Raw genomic sequence first — 17,542 nt, forward strand, 5'->3', positions numbered from 1 at the left:
GGTATAGGAAATGTGCTTTCTTGCCAGGCCGCTGTTCTGAAGAGAGAGCCAACTACACAGCTAAACTTAATTAAGCTGGAATTATATTTTGTGTTTTTCTATTGACATTTCTTTGTATATATCAAAATATATATCAATAAAAATTATGCTGATTCATGATTTCGACTGGCTGAGAAAAGCTGCCAGCCTGTCTGTCTCATTACCATAGGACAGCTGGAGATCGAATTTCAATATTGATACAATGTTGCAAATGTCAGAGAGACAGACAGCAAGGTTATTACAAATCTCCGCTGTTGAAAACCAAATGCTAGTCTAAAAGAAATGGGGCATAATGTCTAGATGGTTTCTACAGTGTAGATCTAGTATATAAATTGCCCGGCTGAGCTGATGAGAAAGTGGATTGCGCATTCAGATGGGAAATAGTAAATAGACATTTCAACGTCATGATTTAGCCGGTGGATATTTGTGGAATAGACACCAGCTGGAATGCAGTTTTAATCAATCCAGCATCCAGGATTAGACTCAGCCGTTGTATAAATGTCTTTGTAACCTTTTCTCAATAGGGGGGGGGGGGGCGCTGTTTTCACTTTGTAAAAAATTGTTCACAAATTAAACTGCCTCGTACTCAATTCTTGCTCGTACAATATGCATATTATTATTATTACTATTGGATAGAAAACACTCTCTAGTTTCTAAAACCGTTTGAATTATATCTGTGAGTAAAACAGAACTCATTTTGCAGCAAACTTCCTGTCAGGAAGTGAGAAATCTGAAATCGAGGGCTCTGTTCCAGGGTCAGTTTATTAATTTGCATGGAATCTATGGGTCTACATGCACTGCATACGCCTTCCACTAGATGTCAATAGGCAGTGAGAGTTGGAATGGGGTGTCTAGCTAGATCTGAGGCCGAACAAGACGTCTTGGAACGGAGGCTCTGGTCTTTTCACCGTTTGGCCTGACGCAAGAGGGACCTCTGCATTGCGTTCAGAAAAGCTTTCGTTTTAGAAGTTAGATATATCCGGCTCCGAGTTATATCAGTTTATATCAGTATATTGCGATTTTCGGTATTTCCTTTGTTATGCGTTATTGTGAGTTGGACACTTCCGTGCCGCATGGCCATCTTTGTTAGCTAAATCGACAGATGAAGACGACATTCTACAACCAAACAACGATTATTCTGGAAAAAGGACACCTTGTACAAGATTCTGATGGAAGCTCATCAAATAGTAGGAACCATTTATGATATTATTTCGTATTTCTGTCGAAAATGTTTAGACTATATTCCGCCCAGATTTCGGGCGCTGTCTCGCTATAACGTAAGCTGTATGTCGTAATAAGGTTATTTTTAAAAATCTGTATCTTTCATTTGCTGTCCAACCTGTATTTTTTAGTAAAGTATATGATTAGTTATTTGATTAGATGATGTGAGTGTCAGAAATATATCCGGATTATTTTGTGCTGTTTGGCTAGTATTCACATTGTTCAACCACGAATTGTACTGCTAAATATGCACATTTTCGAACAAACCATATATGTATTGTGTAATATGATGTTATAGGACTGTCATCTGATGAAGTTTGAGAAGGTTAGTGAAAAAATTTATATATTTTGCTGGTTTATTCGCTATCGCTAACGTGCCTTGAATGAATGCGGCTGTGTGGTAGGCTATTGTAGTTAGCTAATATAATGCTATATTGTGTTTTCGCTGTAAAACACTTAAAAAATCTGAAATATTGGCTGGATTCACAAGATGTTTGTCTTTCATTTGCTGTACACCGTGTATTTTTCATAAATGTTTTATGATGAGTATTTAGGTATTTCACGTTGGTTTCTGTAGTTATTCTAGCTGCTTTGGTGAGACTACTGCAATGTAAAACTATGATTTATACCTGAAATATGCACATTTTTCGAACAAAACATATGCTATACAATAAATATGTTATCCGACTGTCATCTGATGAAGTTGTTTCTTGGTTAGTGACTATTTATATCTTTATTTGGTTGAATTTGTGATAGCTACCTGTGCAGTAAAAAAATTGTGAAAATATGCGGTTGTGTCTTTTGCTATCGTGGTTAGCTAATAGAAATACATATTGTGTCTTCCCTGTAAAACATTTTAAAAATCGGAAATGATGGCTGGATTCACAAGATGTGTATCTTTCATATGGTGTCTTGGACTTGTGATTTCATGATATTTAGATGCTAGTATTTACTTGTGGCGCTATGCTAGGCTATGCTAGTCAGCTTTTTTACTGATGAGGGTGCTCCCGGATCCGGGATTGTGACCAAGTAGAAGTTTTAATTTCCCCTTCACAACAAGCTGTTTGACAGCAGTGATCCTCCCAGAGCTGGAGGTTGGAAATGTATTACAGACAAAACAATTCCACAAGAATCTTTGAAGCTTTGGCTAGAACACTGATGACATCTCTACACTCATCAATTTGGCAATTGCTCCTTGGTGCTTTACGCACATGAAGCATCATTCTTGGCTCACTGATATACAGTTATTATGACTGATGTGTAGCCTATAGACTCCTCGCTTATAATGATCTAATTGCTTACCTTGCGTAATCAACCATTTCACTTCATAATACACAGGTTACAACTGTGCTATGACTGCTGTTATATGTTTTATGTGTTGCCTCTTGTTGACTCTTGAACTGCACTGTCTCTTCTTGAACTGCACTGTTGGTTAAGGGCTTGTAAGTAAGCATTTCACGGTAGTCTACACTTGTTGTATTTGGCGCATGTGACAAAGTTTGATTTGTCATTACTTTATCTGTGAACAATTAAAAGCTATATCACTCTTGGTCAGCCGATGGTGTAATGGAGCCTATGAGAATAAACTGTTTGCCAATAACCTAGACCAGACATGAATGGAACATGACGGAAGGCGAGCGTGTGTTGTGTAGCCTACCTCCATCACATTTTCATCAAAGATTGTGTCATATTGGCTTAGATGTGATGGTAAGAAGATGTGATGGTAAGAAGATTTAAATTGAACATTTGGCATTGATCAATGCCTACTTACAACACAAACCAAAACGACGAATGCAAATGTTGTATACCAAAGTCGGATGCATATCACATTTGGTTAGGGTTAAAAACCTCAAATCAAGTATGAAGAACTTTACTTCTCTCTGTGATCAAACAAATAAAAGCAAGTTAGGTTGGTGTGTTTTAGCTGGCTATTGCCATTAGGGAAGTACAGTATTGCTGTTAGAGAGGGGGTGCTGGACAACAACATTGGCCAGGGAATACATGAGTCAGCTGTTAGAAGTGGATTGGAAAACCGGGGAAAATCTTGAATCCCCCAAATGACGTGTAGCTAATCTGACACCCACTCCTACACCAAGAGCCCTGTGATATGCACAACTGTCAATCTAAAGTACTTTAAGTAGGCTTTGAAGGACACGCTAAAGTACAAGAATAGCCAGAGGGGTGAGAGGTTTCCCTGCAAATGTTTACTCATGCCCAGACAGGCAAGACTAAGGATGCGTAACCATTATACTGTATGGCTGGCTTCTGACGTCCTGATGCGGAATACAGCAAATTTACATACAGCCTCTAACATACAGGATACACACTGAAATTTACACAACATGTAAAAACATTAGAAAAGGATTGAGAAGAAAATAATGTTTTTTTTTGCTTATTATTTAAAGTTGCAGGTTAATTAAATCCAAGCAAGCATTCAGAAGTATTCCAAAATCTGGATAAATCACTGTGAATTTTTTTCTTGTGGGAGAAACTTGTTCAATCAACCAATCAAGGTTATTTATTAAGCCCTTTTTACATCAGCAGATGTCACAAAGTGCTATGCAGAAACCCAGCCTAAAACTTCAAACAGCAAGCATTGCAGATGTAGAAGCACGGTGGCTAGGAAAAACTCCCTAGAAAGGCCAGAACATAGGATGAAATCTAGAGACGAACCAGGCTTCTGAGGGGTGGCCAGTCCTCTTCTGGCTGTGCCAGGTGGAGATTTTAAGAGAACATGGCCAGATTGTTCTTCAAGATGTTCAAACGTTCATAGATGACCAGCAGGATCAAATAATAATCACAGTGATTGTAGAGGGTGCAACTGATCAGTACATCAGGTGTAAATGTCAGTTGGCTTTTCATAGCCGAGCATTCAGAGGTCGAGACGACAGGTGTGGTAGAGAGAGAGTCTAAAATAGCAGGTCTGAGACAAGGTAGCATGTCCGGTGAACAGGTCAGGATTCCCTAGCCGCAGGCAGAACAGGAGCAGCAGCACAACCAGGTGGACTGGAGACAGCCAGGTGTCATCAGGCCAGGTAGTCCTGAGGCATGATCCTAGAGCTCAGTTCCTCCAGGAGGGGTGGGAGAGAATTAGAGGGAGCATACTTAAATTCACACAGGACACCAGGTAAGACAGGAGAATTACACCAGATATAACAGATTGACCCTACCCCCCCGGCACATAGACTATTGCAGCATAGATACTGGAGACTGAGACGGGTGGGTCATTGGCCCGTCCCCCGGACAGGGCCAACGAGGCAGGTTATAACCCTACCCACTTTGCCAAAGCACAGCCCCCACACCACTAGAGGGATATCAACCGACCACCAACTTACTACCCTGAGACAAGGCTGAGTATAGCCCACAAAGATTTCCTCCACCGCACGAGCCCGAGGGGGCGCAAAACCAGACAGGAAGATCATGTCTGTGACTCAACCCACTCAAATGACGCACCCCTCCTACGGCCAGCATGGAAGAGCACTAGTAAGCCAGTGACTCAGCCCCCGTGTAGGGTCAGAGGCAGAGAATCCCAGTGGAGAGAGGGGAGCCAGCCAGGCAGAGACAGCAAGGGCAGTTCATCGCTCCAGTGACTTGCCGTTCACCTTCGCATTCCTGGGTCAGACTACACTCAATCATAGGACCTACTGAAGAGATGTATTCCGTAAAGACTTAAAGGTCGAGACCGAGTCTGGGTCTCACATGGATAGGCAGACCATTCCATAAAAATGGAGCTCGATTGGAGAAAGCTCTGCCTCCAGCTGTTTGCTTAGAAATTCTAGGGACAATAAGGAGGCCTGTGTCTTGTGACCGTAGTGTACGTGTACAGTAGGTATGTACGGCAGGACCAAATCGGAGATTTAGGTGGTAGTAAGGCCATGTAATGCTTTGTGGGTTAGCAGTAAAACCTTGAAATCAGCCCAAACCTTAACAGGAAGCCAATGTAGAGAGGCTAGCCCTGGAGTAATATGATCACATTTTTTGGTTCTAGTCAGAATTCTAGTAGCTGTGTTTAGCACTAACTGAAGATCATTTAGTGCTTTATCTGGGTAGCAGGAGAGTAGAGCATTGCAGTAGTCTAACCTAGAAGTGACAAAAGCATGGATTAGCTTTTCTGCATCATTTTTGGACAAAAAGTTTCAGATTTTTGCAATGTTACGAAGATGGAAAAAAGATGCCCTTGAAATATTCTTGATATGTTCGTCAAAAGAAAGATCAGGGTCCAGAGTAATGCTGAGGTCCTTCATAGTTTTATTTGAGACGACTGAACAACCATCAAGATTAATTGTCAGATCCAACAGCAGATCTTTGTGTCTTGGGACCTAGAACTAGCATCTCTGTTTTGTCCGAGTTTAAAAGTAAAACATTTGCCGCCATCCACTTCCTAATGTCTGAAACACAGGCTTCCAGGGAAGGCAATATTGAGGCTTCACTTAACCTACTGTAAGTAACTGCCCAGATAAGTGCAGTGTGTTTAAAGAGTTCAAAGAGCGGAAACAGGGAATTAGGCAATTCACGAGGATATTTCCTTTAAGGCAGGATCATTGCCCCAATGCGTTGCGCCTGCGTCGTCAGAATGCCTCATACTGATGTGACAACTGATAACCTGTTTCTAACGTTTCGTAACATATAATTGTTATCTGTGCAACACTTACCTCTGATTTTGTCCTGTGTCACTGGACTATAATGGGGGTTTGACCAAGCAAAGCAATACATGGAGTTGTAGATTCATACCTCATTTTCTCTAGCCTGGGGACTGCCACGCAAGTTCATGGTTTCTTTCCACTGCTCATACTCATTGGTTTTTGTATTTTATTACAAGAGGGACATTGTTTGATATGGCCATAGCGGTTCTGAGCTTTGTCATAAAAATTGTAGTGTGAAAATAATCAAAGACATAGCAGTCTAGGCTGACCAGATCAAAGCCACACACCATATAATGTACTTCAATAATTTGTGGTGTACTAAATCAGTGTGCTGTATGTATGAAATTGAAATGGGTGTGCCACAGTGTTTCTTCATTGTTATTCTCTATCTATCGTATTATATTATCCATTCCATTTGTTATGCTTTCATGTACCCTAATATAGATACATTACATGGCCAAAAGTATGTGGACACCTACTCCTTAAACATCTCGTTTCAAAATCATGGGCATTAATATGGAGTTGGTCCCCCCTTTGCTGCTATAACAGCCTCCACTCTTCTGGGAAGGCTTTCCAATAGATGTTGGAACATTGCTGTGGGGACTTGCTTCCATTCAGCCACAAGACCATTAGTGAGGTCGGGCACTGATGTTGGGCGATTATGCCTGGCTCGCAGTCGGCGTTCCAATTCATCTCAAAGGTGTTTGATGGGGTTGAGGTCAGGGCTTTGTGAAGGCCAGTCAAGTTCTTTCACACCGATCTCGACACACCATTTGTGTATGGACTTAGCTTTGTGCCTGGGAGCATTGTCATGCTGAAACAGGATAGGGCCTTCCCCAAACTTTTGCCACTAAGTTGGAAGCACAGAATAATCTAGAATGTCATTGATGCTGTAGCGATACAATTTCTCTTCACTGGAACTAAGGGGCCTAGCCCGAAAGTTGAAAAACAGCCCCAGACCATTATTCCTCCTCCGCCAAACTTTACAGTTGACACTATGCATTCGGGCAGGTAGCGTTCTGCTGGCATCCACTAAACCCAGAACCGTCTGTCGGACTGCCAGATGGTGAAGCGTGATGCATCACTCCAGAGAATGCGTTTCCACTGCTCCAGAGTCCAATGGCGGTGAGCTTTACACCACTCCAGCCGACGCTTGGCATTGCGCATGGTTATCTTTGGCTTGTGTGCGGCTGCTCGGCCATGAAAACCCATTTCATGAAGCTCCCGACGAACAGTTATAGTGCTGACATTGCTTCCAGTGGCATTTTGGAACTCAGTAGTGAGTGTTGCAACCAACAGGCAATTTTTATGCACTTCAGCGGTCCCGTTCTGTGAGCTTGTGTGGCCTACCACGTCGCGGCTGAGCCGTTGTTGCTCCAAGACATATCCACTTCACAATAACATCACTTACAGTTGACCGTGGCAGCTCTAACAGGGCAGAAATTTGACGAATTGACTTGTTGGAAAGGTGGCATCAAATGACGGTGCCATGTTGAAAGTCACTGAACTCTTCAGTGTGGGCTAATCTACTGCAAATGTTTGTCTATGGAGATTGTATAGCTGTGTGCTCAATTTTATACACCTGTCAGCAACGGGTCTAGCTGAAATAGCCAAATCCACTCATTTGAAGGGATGTCCACATGTTGGTTGTATATTTGTTATGTATTTGTTTGGTAATGTTGTCTGAGGTTTCATCAGAAAAGGGTTCAAATGAACATCTATGCTTCATAATGTTTCCACCATAAGTCCACCATAGTTAAAGCCAAAAACAAAGAAATCACAAAAACTTGAAATGTATTTGAATATGCAACATGTACAAATATGTTTGGCCTACATTCAATACATTCATGTTTTCAGATTATTTAGTCAAGAAAAATATAAAATAATTTAGATACATAAATATATATTTAAATAGATATATGGAAATAATATTTCCTAGAAAACAAATCTGTAAAATCTCCCAAAAATACAACAACTTCATGTTTGAAACAACTTTGTCATTTGGCTAAATTCATCATTGTTCACGGCTGCTTCTTAAGCATTTCATTATGGTTGATGGTCTAACAAGGCAGGAAGTAGTTGTTTCCTAGCACGCGGAACTGTCTTCTGGTCCTCATGCTGTATTCAAACACGTAGGGGCCACTATAGAGGTAGGTGAAGCCTGAAAACCATATAGGGTAGAGAGGTTAGCGACATGCCGCACTGACAAACTATCAATGCTCAATAAAATCTAAAATATGACTTAAAGGACTATTCAGGGGATTTTCTTATATTCAATGAAAACTGTAGAAGGTAGGAAATAATATTTTGTATATTTACGTCTCCTTGGCTTGTAATGCACAGTTGTGTGCTTAGATGCTGTATCGCACTCACCTCGGACTTGGAAGGCTGCAGTCACTTTGCTTGTCATGCCTGGGAACTGTTCATCCACACGCTTGGGGAAACCTCTGTCCATGCTTTTCATTTCCTCATCGTAACTACGGTAACAGCAATATTAGTGAGATTGAGATACTCTTGACATAAATATATAATGGCAACATACAGTACATAGAAAAAGTGACCAAAAATTCTATAGCTTGTATTGATAAACTAGACTCCACTAACCTGTAGTAGTTGTCGCCAACAAAGAACAAGGTCTTGCGAGAATGTTCATCGTACAGGGCGGCGTCAACTTTCTCCACAGTCCTGGGCAGACCCAAGCTCTTCAGGTTTCTGGGATAGCCGGGGGCGATGTTATAGCCATAGAGAGCCCAGACCTGACGATCTGCAGGGACACAGACAGTATTACTGAGATATGACTCCAATTAAACAGGTTAATGTATTCACACAGTATTCATTACAGGCATATAGTGAGGCTAGCACTGATATGGCTGTAGCCTCCACAGTTGTTGTCTGGACACCATGTGGAGACTACAGCCATACAAGGGCTAGTTTGAGGCAATTTGTGACTGCAATACCTTTAAAGAGGAACACTCTGTCAGATAGCTGGCTCTCATAAGCAGCATTGATGTTGTCAGGGAGTTCAGGCCAGAAATTCTTGATGAGGTTCTGATGTGGTTTGCTGCTCTGAGGGTAAATACGCCAGAAGAACCTGAAGATGGAGGGAGGTCATCAGGACTTTAGAGCTCTGGATCACAGATTAAAAGGCAACCATTTTGTTTCTCTGGGAAATAGTGTCATTCATTGACTGTGTCTGAGCTGTAGGTTACCATAAGTCACTGAACATCTGATCTAGGCTACATGATGTGCTGTACCTGCCCTTGAAGAACATCTTCTCCCCACGCAGAGTGGTGACAGCATCCAGGACCAGGGTAGGGTCACAGGCATCAGGGGTGGAAGCAGGTGTAGGGTCGGGCTTATCAGGGTTGGGGTTAACATCTGGGTTTGGGCCTGGAGGACACAGATACTCATTAGTTCCGGTTCCAATATTGGAAAGTCTCATAAATTAGTTACTTGGAGATTTTTAGCATGAGCCTTTTTGTTAGTCAATCAAAAGAAGTGGAATACAGCAATATAAATATAAATCAAACAGGTCAGAAAGTGAAAAGATAATTGAATACTGACCGTATATGTACTGGATACCGGTGACATCATCACGAGGTAGAGAGAAGGTGCTGGGATCTGTGTAGCTGTACACTGGGAACATCAGCGCTCCAGGGTCGTTGGAGTGGCTGAGACCCAGGGAATGGCCAAACTCATGGGCAGCCACCAAGAACAGGTTGTACCCTATATGATGAAAATATATCATTCTTCTACTCTGTTGTGGACATTTTCATGACATTTCAATTTTAGCTGATTTGTTTTACCAGAACGACTTACAAAAGCTATTTGGATAAAGTGCCTTGTTCAAGGGCACATTGGTATATTTTTCACCTAGTCGACTTGGGTATTCAAATCAGCTACCTTTCTGTTACTGGCCCAATGCTCTTAACCGCTAAGCTACCTGACACTTCACCCAGGATTGTCCTACAATTGAAACAGGGTAATGTAGTAAATTAAGTTATGTTCCACATTTATTGTTGTGATAGAGGTTCTCACCTCTGGTTGAGCTGAAGGTGAAGTCCTCGTCTTCATCAAAATGAGCATCTCCTCCAATGTCAGCGCCGGGGGAGAAGGCATGGGCCAGGGTGCCTTCAGGGCCATCGAAGGGGTAGAAATCACCATGATCTACACAGACAGGAGAAATAATAGTAGGAGCCATCAGAGATGAGGACAATGCATACTGTATAAAAAAAATTGAATTATTTATGTTAGTTTCTCAAACCGATGCACTTATTGGGGCCCAATGTAACAAGGCAAAGTGACTCTAATAACACTCTTTCAACTCATCAAACTGTAGACAGATTACAGTGAGGGGGACAAGCAGTGATATGATACTGATGTCATGTGTTTTTTTTAACGAGTGGTGGTGATGTTGGTTATGTAAGTGGGATGGGGCGTAGGGTGCCCCTCTGTTTCAAGGCTTTTAGCCAGGGAATACTGTCATAATGTCTGAATATACATGCACTGTGCTCTGACAGGAGGAATGTAAAGAGTGGATCCTCCACAGGTATCTCCCGCTCTCGCTTTCTAACCCTGCTACTCAAACATCCTGAGAGCCTTTTAAGGGTCTGTCTGTCTTCAGCCTCCCTAGTCTGTCTGTCTGACTTCAGCCTCCCTAGCACCTCAGTTGTCACCTGATTTACCTCACAAAAGGTGCATTTTAGTAGATGGTGCAGGGCTCCTAATTAAATGGCACAAGTTGGGAGGTTGGCCTTTCCTTTTTTGTCCACTATTGCTCCTCTGTTGTTACCATAAGCAAGGGGGAGGCCAATGATATCAGAGTGCACCCACAAGACCAACTGAATTTAGCCATTGTGTAAATAAACACTATTTCGTTTTTTCACCCTTAAGTGTGTGTACTTTACTCAGTGGTGTAAAGTACTTAAGTAGTATTTTAAAACATTTTTACTTAAGTCGTTTTTTGGGGTACCTGTACTTTATATTTTAGATTTATTTTTCACTACATTCCTAAAGAAAATGTACTTTTTACTCCATACATTTTCCCTGACACCCAAAAGTACTCATTACATTTTGAATGACTAGCAGGACAGGAAAATGGCCAAATTCACACACTTATCAACAGAACATCCCTGGTCATCCCTATTGCCTCTGTTCTGGTGGACTCACTAAACACTGCTTCTTTTGTCCGAGTGTTGGAGTGTGCCCCTGGTTATCAGTGAATAAAAAAAACATGAAAATGGTGCCATCTTGTTTGTTTAAAATAGAGAATTTGAAATTATTTAAACTTTTACTTTCAATACTTAAGTATATTTTAGCAATTAAATATACTTTTGATACTTAAGTATATTCAAAACCAAATACTTTTAGACTTTTACTAAAGTAGTATTTTACTGGATGGCTTTCACTTTTACTTGAGTAATTATCTCTTAAGGTATCTTAACTTTTACTCAAGTATGACAATTGGGTATTTTTTCCACGACTGACTTTACTTTACTTTTTATACTTGGAATTATGTTTTTCAACAAAGAAATTAAAATATGTATATATAAACTCTGCAAAAAAAGAAAGATCACATTTTCAGGGCCCTGTCTTTCAAAGATAATTTGTAAAAATCCAAATAACTTCACAGATCTTCATTGTAAAGGGTTTAAACACTGTTTCCCATGCTTGTTCAATGACCCATAAACAATTAATGAACATGCACCTGTGGAACGGTCATTAACACACTAACAGCTTACAAACGGTAGACAATTAAGGTCACAGTTCTGAAAACTTAGGACACTAAAGAGGCCTTTCTACTGACTCTGAAAAACACCAAAAGAAAGATGCCCAGGGTCCCTGCTCATCTGTGTGAACATGCCTTAGGCATGCTGCAAGGAGGACTGCAGATGTGGCCAGGGCAATAAATTGCAATGTCCGTACTGTGAAATGCCTAAGACAGAGCTACAGGGAGACAGGACGGACAGCTGATCGTCCTCGCAGTGGCAGACCACGTGTAATAACACCTGCACAGGATCGGTACATCCGAACATCACACCTGCGGGACAGGTACACGATTGCAACAACTGCCCGAGTTACAACAGGAACGCACAATCTCTCCATCAGTGCTCAGACTGTCCGCAATAGGCTGAGAGAGACTGGACTGAGGGCTTGTAGGCCTGTTGTAAGGCAGGTCCTCACCAGACATCACCGGCAACAATGTCGCCTATGGGCACAATACAACCGTCGCTGGACCAGACAGGACTGGCAAAAAGTGCTCTTCACTGACGACTCGCGGATTTGTCTCACCAGGGGTGATGGTCGGATTCGCGCTTATCGTCAAAGGAATGAGCATTACAACGAGGCCTGTACTCTGGAGAGGGATCAATATGGAGGTGGAGGGTCCGTCATGGTCTGTGGCGGTGTGTCACAGAATCATCGGACTGAGCTTGCTGTCATTGCAGGCAATCTCAACACTGTGCGTTACAGGGAAGACATCCTCCTCCCTCATTTGGTACCCTTCCTGCAGGCTCATCCTGACATAACCCTCCAGCATGACAATGCCACCAGCCATACTGCACGTTCTGTGCGTGATTTCCTGCAAGACAGGAATGTCAGTGTTCTGCCATGGCCAGCAAAGAGCCCGGATCTCAATCCCATTGAGCATTTCTGGGACCTGTTGGATCGGAGGGTGAGGGCTAGGGCCGTTCCGCCCCAGAAATGTCCGGGAACTTGCAGGTGCCTTGGTGGAAGAGTGGGGTAACATCTCACAGCAAGAACAGGCAAATCTGGTGCAGTCCATGAGGAGGAGATGCACTGCAGTACTTAATGCAGCAGGTGGCCACACCAGATACTGACTGTTACTTTTGATTTTGACCCCCCCTCCCCCTTTGTTTAGGGACACATTATTCCATTTCTGTTAGTCACATGGCTGTGGAACTTGTCCAGTTTATGTCTCAGTTGTGGAATCTTGTTATGTTCATACAAATATTTACACATGTTAAGTTTGCTGAAAAGAAATGCAGTTGACAGTGAGAGGACGTTTCTTTTTTTGCTGCGTTTATATACACTACTGTTCAAAAGTATGGGGTCACTTAGAGATGTGAAATGAGTTGCAAAATGAATAGGAAATATAGTAAAGACGTTGACAAGGTTATAAATATTGATTTTAAATTGAAACACTAATTGTGTCCTTCAAACTTTGCTTTCGTCAAAGAATCCATCGTTTTCAGCATTTACAGTCTTGCAGATCTTTGACATTCTAGTTGTCAATTTGTTGAGGTAATCTGAAGATATTTCACCCCATGCTTCCGGAAGCACCTCCCACATGTTAGATTGGCTTGATGGGCTTTGCTTACGTACCATACGGTCAAGCTGCTCCCACAACAGCTCAATAGGGTTGAGATCCGGTGACTGTGAAGGCCACTCCATTATAGACAGAATACCAGCAGACTGCTTATTCCCTAAATAGTTCTGCATATTTTGGAGCTGTGCTTTGGGTCATTGTCCTTTTGTAGTAGGAAATTGGCTCCAATTAAGCACTGTCCACAGGGTATGGCATGGCGTTGAAAAATGGAGTGATAACCTTCCTTCTTCAAGATCCTTTTTACCCTGTACAATCTCCCACTTTACCACCACCAAAGCACCTCCATACCATCACATTGCCTCCATCATGCTTGACAGATGGCGTCAAGCACTCCTCCAGCATCTTTTCATTTTTCCTGCCTCTCACTAATGTTCTTCTTTGTGATCCGAACACCTCAAACTTAGATTTGTCTGTAAACAACACTTTTTTCCAATCTTCCTCTGTCCAGTGTTTGTTCTTTTGCCCATCATATTCTTTTATTTTTATTGGCCATTCTGTCTTTTTCTTTGTAACTCTGCCTAGAAGGCCAGCATCCCGGAGTTGCCTCTTTACTGTTGGCGTTGAGACTGGTGTTTTGCGGGTACTATTTAATGAAGCTGCCAGTTGAGGACTTGTGAGGCATCTGTTTCTCAAACTGGACACTCTAATGTACTTGTCCTCTTGCTCAGTTGTGCACTGGGGCCTCCCACTGAGCCTGTAATCGAACCCAGAAATCCTGATGCTCCAGACACTCAACTAGTCTAAAGAAGGCCAGTTTTATTGCTTCTTTAATCAGGACAACAGTTTTCAGCTGTGCTAACATAATTTCAAAAGGGTTTTCTAATGATCAATAAGCCTTTTAAAATGATAAACTTGGATTAACTAACACAACGTGCCATTGTAACACAGGAGTGATGGTTGCTGATAATGGGCCTCTCTATGCCTATGTAGATATTCCATAAAACAATCAAACCGTTTCCAGCTACAATAGTCATTTACAATGTCTCCATTGTATTTCTGATCAATTTGATGTTATATTAATGGACAAAAAATGTGCTTTTCTTTCAAAAACAAGGACATTTGTAAATGACCCCAATCTTTTGAACGGTAGTGTGTATATATGGAGTGGATCTTTAAATGTATACATTCTTAGTGTACATGCACAGTATGACATGTTGGTGCGTCAGACCTATGGTCTTTTACCAATATTATTGTTATAATAGGTTATTAGTAGCTTTGACAAACATATTCAGAATCTCATCCAAGTAATTCCAGGTTACACTTTCTAAATATTTAATGAATTCTGTTTCAGTTGGTCACATTAACATTGTGTTAGGTAAGATAAACGTTTCTTACTTTTGTTGCCGAAGGAGATCATGATGTCAGCGGTGCCGTGGTAGATACGGGTGAACCTTAGGGGGGAGACCTTGGCCCACACCTGTAGTGCTCTCTCTATGGAGTTGTCCACCTCAGCCACAGACATGTCAGGAGTGTAGTTCTCAATTCTGAAAAAGACAATACACCAACAGTCAACATTAGAAAAATAGTTCTCAATGTTAATTTTTTTTCGGGGTTTGTTCAGCAAACCCTGACTTTGGCATATCACTCACAGTGTCTCTGTGTATAATTTGATGTTTTCAAATCCAAAACCTTTATGATTGACACATTTAAATGTTTTACATTTTAGTCATTGAGCAGATGCTCTTATCCAGAGCGACTTACCGTGGTGAGTGCAACAAACAGTTTGGTGTAGTTCAGTGTTTTTCTCAAAGTTTAAAGACAACCCAATTGGTATTGCAACTAACTAAATGTTAACATTACAAACCCTATTTTTGCTTAGTATCAATTCACCATGGTCAACTTGTTTTTCTCACTCCTCTCACCTGTAGGTAAGCTGGTTTGTCGGCCACTTAAGGTTATCGAAGGTGGTGAATCGGCCGAGTTGGACGTCAGGTAACCCGCAGCGTGGCTTCTTCATCATCTTTACGGTCTCAGCGTCCAAGGTTCCTGTCACCTTGAGGCCAAAGAACCTCTGCATCTCGCTGACTTTCCTGCTCCGCTGGCTGGGCCCCCGTCTGAACATTGGACCCGTCTCCTCCGTCAGGTTAAAAAACTTCTTCAGGTACGTCTACAGAAAACACAACAAGCATGATCTTCTAATGATAGTACCATTTACTACAGTGTTATGAATGTAATATAACACATTCAACCTGACTGAGCCATATGAAGTTACATGAACACATCTGTTCCATCATAATATTTTCAGTTGTAAAACCCGTAAAGACCTTCCTTCCAAAATATTTGACAAAAAGCATACCTCGGCAAGGGCTTCATCTTCTTCAGTAGGTGGCGATATTGGCAAAGAGTAAACCACTATTGCCAGGTTGACTAGTAGTAAGCACAGATTGAAAGTCTTCATGATGCTTCTTCCTTGAGAGTTTCTTGTTTGTGTGGTGTGTGGCCAGGGGATGTCTTATATATGCTTATAGCATGGGAAGTTGAGCAATGTCTCAGGTGACTAATCACTGTCAAACCCCTCTCCATCAAACAAGAGGAAGGAAATCAAGGTGATGACAGATCACCAAATACTGTACATTTTCCACAACAAAGGAATTATGACATTAACCCTGCTTTCATCTACTGTATTTACACATCGTCATATTTGTTATTTGTTATTTGTCATTGATCGTTATGGTAATCATTTTATATCCCAATAAAGTGTGTACTTTTTATCACTACATCTAACTGTTCATTATGTACTATCATTTGGAAGAAAAAATACCCTCAAATGGATTCAGACACAAATCTAATCAATAGTCAAATCAGCTAAATTATCAGACCTCAGGATAAGACCCAGATGCAGACAAAGTTCAAAGTGACAAATGTTCATTTACAAAACAGGGGGAAGATAAACGACAGGTCAAGGGCAGGCGGAGGTCAGTAATCCAGGGCAGAGTCCGTAAGGTACAGAACAGCAGGCAGGCTCAGGGTCAGGGCAGGCCGAATGGTCAAAAACCCGGGAGAACTAGAAAACAGGAACTAACAAGAGAGTACGGGAAAAAATGCTGGTAGGCTTGACGAGACAAAACGAACTGGCAACAGGGGAAGATGGGTGAGATGGGGAAGATGGGTGACACCTGGAAGGGGTTGGAGACAAGCACAAAGACAGGTGAAACAGATCAGGGTGTGACAGTAGCCACCTGGTGTCCTACCTGGGTGCATACCTGATTGACCGGGGTGCCGGCGGTGGAACTCAGCGATGATGCCTGGGTCCAGGATGTCCCTGGCGGGGACCCAGCACCTCTCCTTCGGGCCATAACCCTCCTAGTCAACCTGGTACTGGAATCCCCTGCCCCACGGTCGAACCTTCAGGAGGCGCCTCATCGTGTACTCTAGTTGGCCGTCGATAAGACGGAGGAGAGGGGTGGGCCTGGAAACAGGAGACAAAGGGCTGTGAGGCATAGGTTTAATCCTAGACACATGAAAAGTGGGATGTATACAGAGGGTATGATACAACAGAAGACGAACAGCAGAGAGACTAAGAATCTTGAAGATGGGAAAAGGGCCGAAAGTTTGCGGGACTCCACCCTGAGGCGCAGATCCCTAGTGAAAAGCCATCGATACCTGGAGGTGGTCTTGAGAAGAGCCAACCGAGCTCTCTTCCAGGTCCGGCAACAGCGGCGGACGAACATCTGGGCAGAGGGTATGCCGGCCTCTTCCTCTTGCTCCGGGAAGATCGGGGGCAGATATCCCAGGGAACACTCAAATGGCGAGAGACCAGTGACAGAGCAGGGGAGGGTGTCGCGGGAGTAAACCCACACGAGTTGCTGGCTTCAGGTGGTGGTTTTGGCAGAGACAAGGCAGCGATGAGTCGTCTCCAGGTCCAGATTGGCTCGCTCCGACTGGCCATTAGACAGGGGTGGAACCCGGAGGACAGGTTGGCCGACGACCCAATGAGCGTGCAGAACGCCTTCCAGAGCCATGACGTGAACTGAGGACCCCGGTCAGAGACCATGTCCACTGGGAGTCCATGGATCTGGAAGACGTGCTGGAAAACCGGTCCACTACTGTAAGGATGATGGTGTTGCCATCAGATGGGGGAAGACCAGCCACGAAGTCCAGGGATATGTGTGACCAAGGACGGTGAGGGACAGAAAGTGGTTGAAGGCCAGAGCTTGCCAAGGAGTTTTATTCTGCACGATCTGCAGGTGGCGACGAATGCGGACACACATCAGGGACCATGGTAGGCCACCAAAAGCATTGTCGCATAGAGGCCAGGGTCCGACGGGAGACCAGGTGGCAGATAATCCTA

At 42.7% G+C, this 17,542-nt stretch overlaps 1 protein-coding gene across 1 annotated transcript in view; it reads right to left on the minus strand.

Annotated features, from left to right (window-relative positions):
* The window catches only part of LOC129867010 (uncharacterized), a 44,089-nt gene extending 28,270 nt beyond the window's left edge, over positions 1 to 15,819 (minus strand). The window contains exons 1-9 of the mRNA XM_055940098.1: positions 15,114 to 15,819; positions 14,587 to 14,735; positions 9,942 to 10,070; positions 9,468 to 9,629; positions 9,158 to 9,293; positions 8,861 to 8,994; positions 8,508 to 8,667; positions 8,277 to 8,380; positions 7,969 to 8,064 (exon numbers count right to left, since the gene is read on the minus strand). Of these exons, the coding sequence (XP_055796073.1) occupies positions 7,969 to 8,064; positions 8,277 to 8,380; positions 8,508 to 8,667; positions 8,861 to 8,994; positions 9,158 to 9,293; positions 9,468 to 9,629; positions 9,942 to 10,070; positions 14,587 to 14,735; positions 15,114 to 15,313 (1,270 nt within the window). The 5' untranslated portion in view covers positions 15,314 to 15,819. The remainder of the gene's footprint in view (positions 1 to 7,968; positions 8,065 to 8,276; positions 8,381 to 8,507; positions 8,668 to 8,860; positions 8,995 to 9,157; positions 9,294 to 9,467; positions 9,630 to 9,941; positions 10,071 to 14,586; positions 14,736 to 15,113) is intronic.
* Positions 15,820 to 17,542: the final 1,723 nt, after the last annotated feature.

This window comes from Salvelinus fontinalis, chromosome 2 (assembly GCF_029448725.1).
Source record: "Salvelinus fontinalis isolate EN_2023a chromosome 2, ASM2944872v1, whole genome shotgun sequence".
NCBI lineage: Eukaryota > Metazoa > Chordata > Actinopteri > Salmoniformes > Salmonidae > Salvelinus > Salvelinus fontinalis.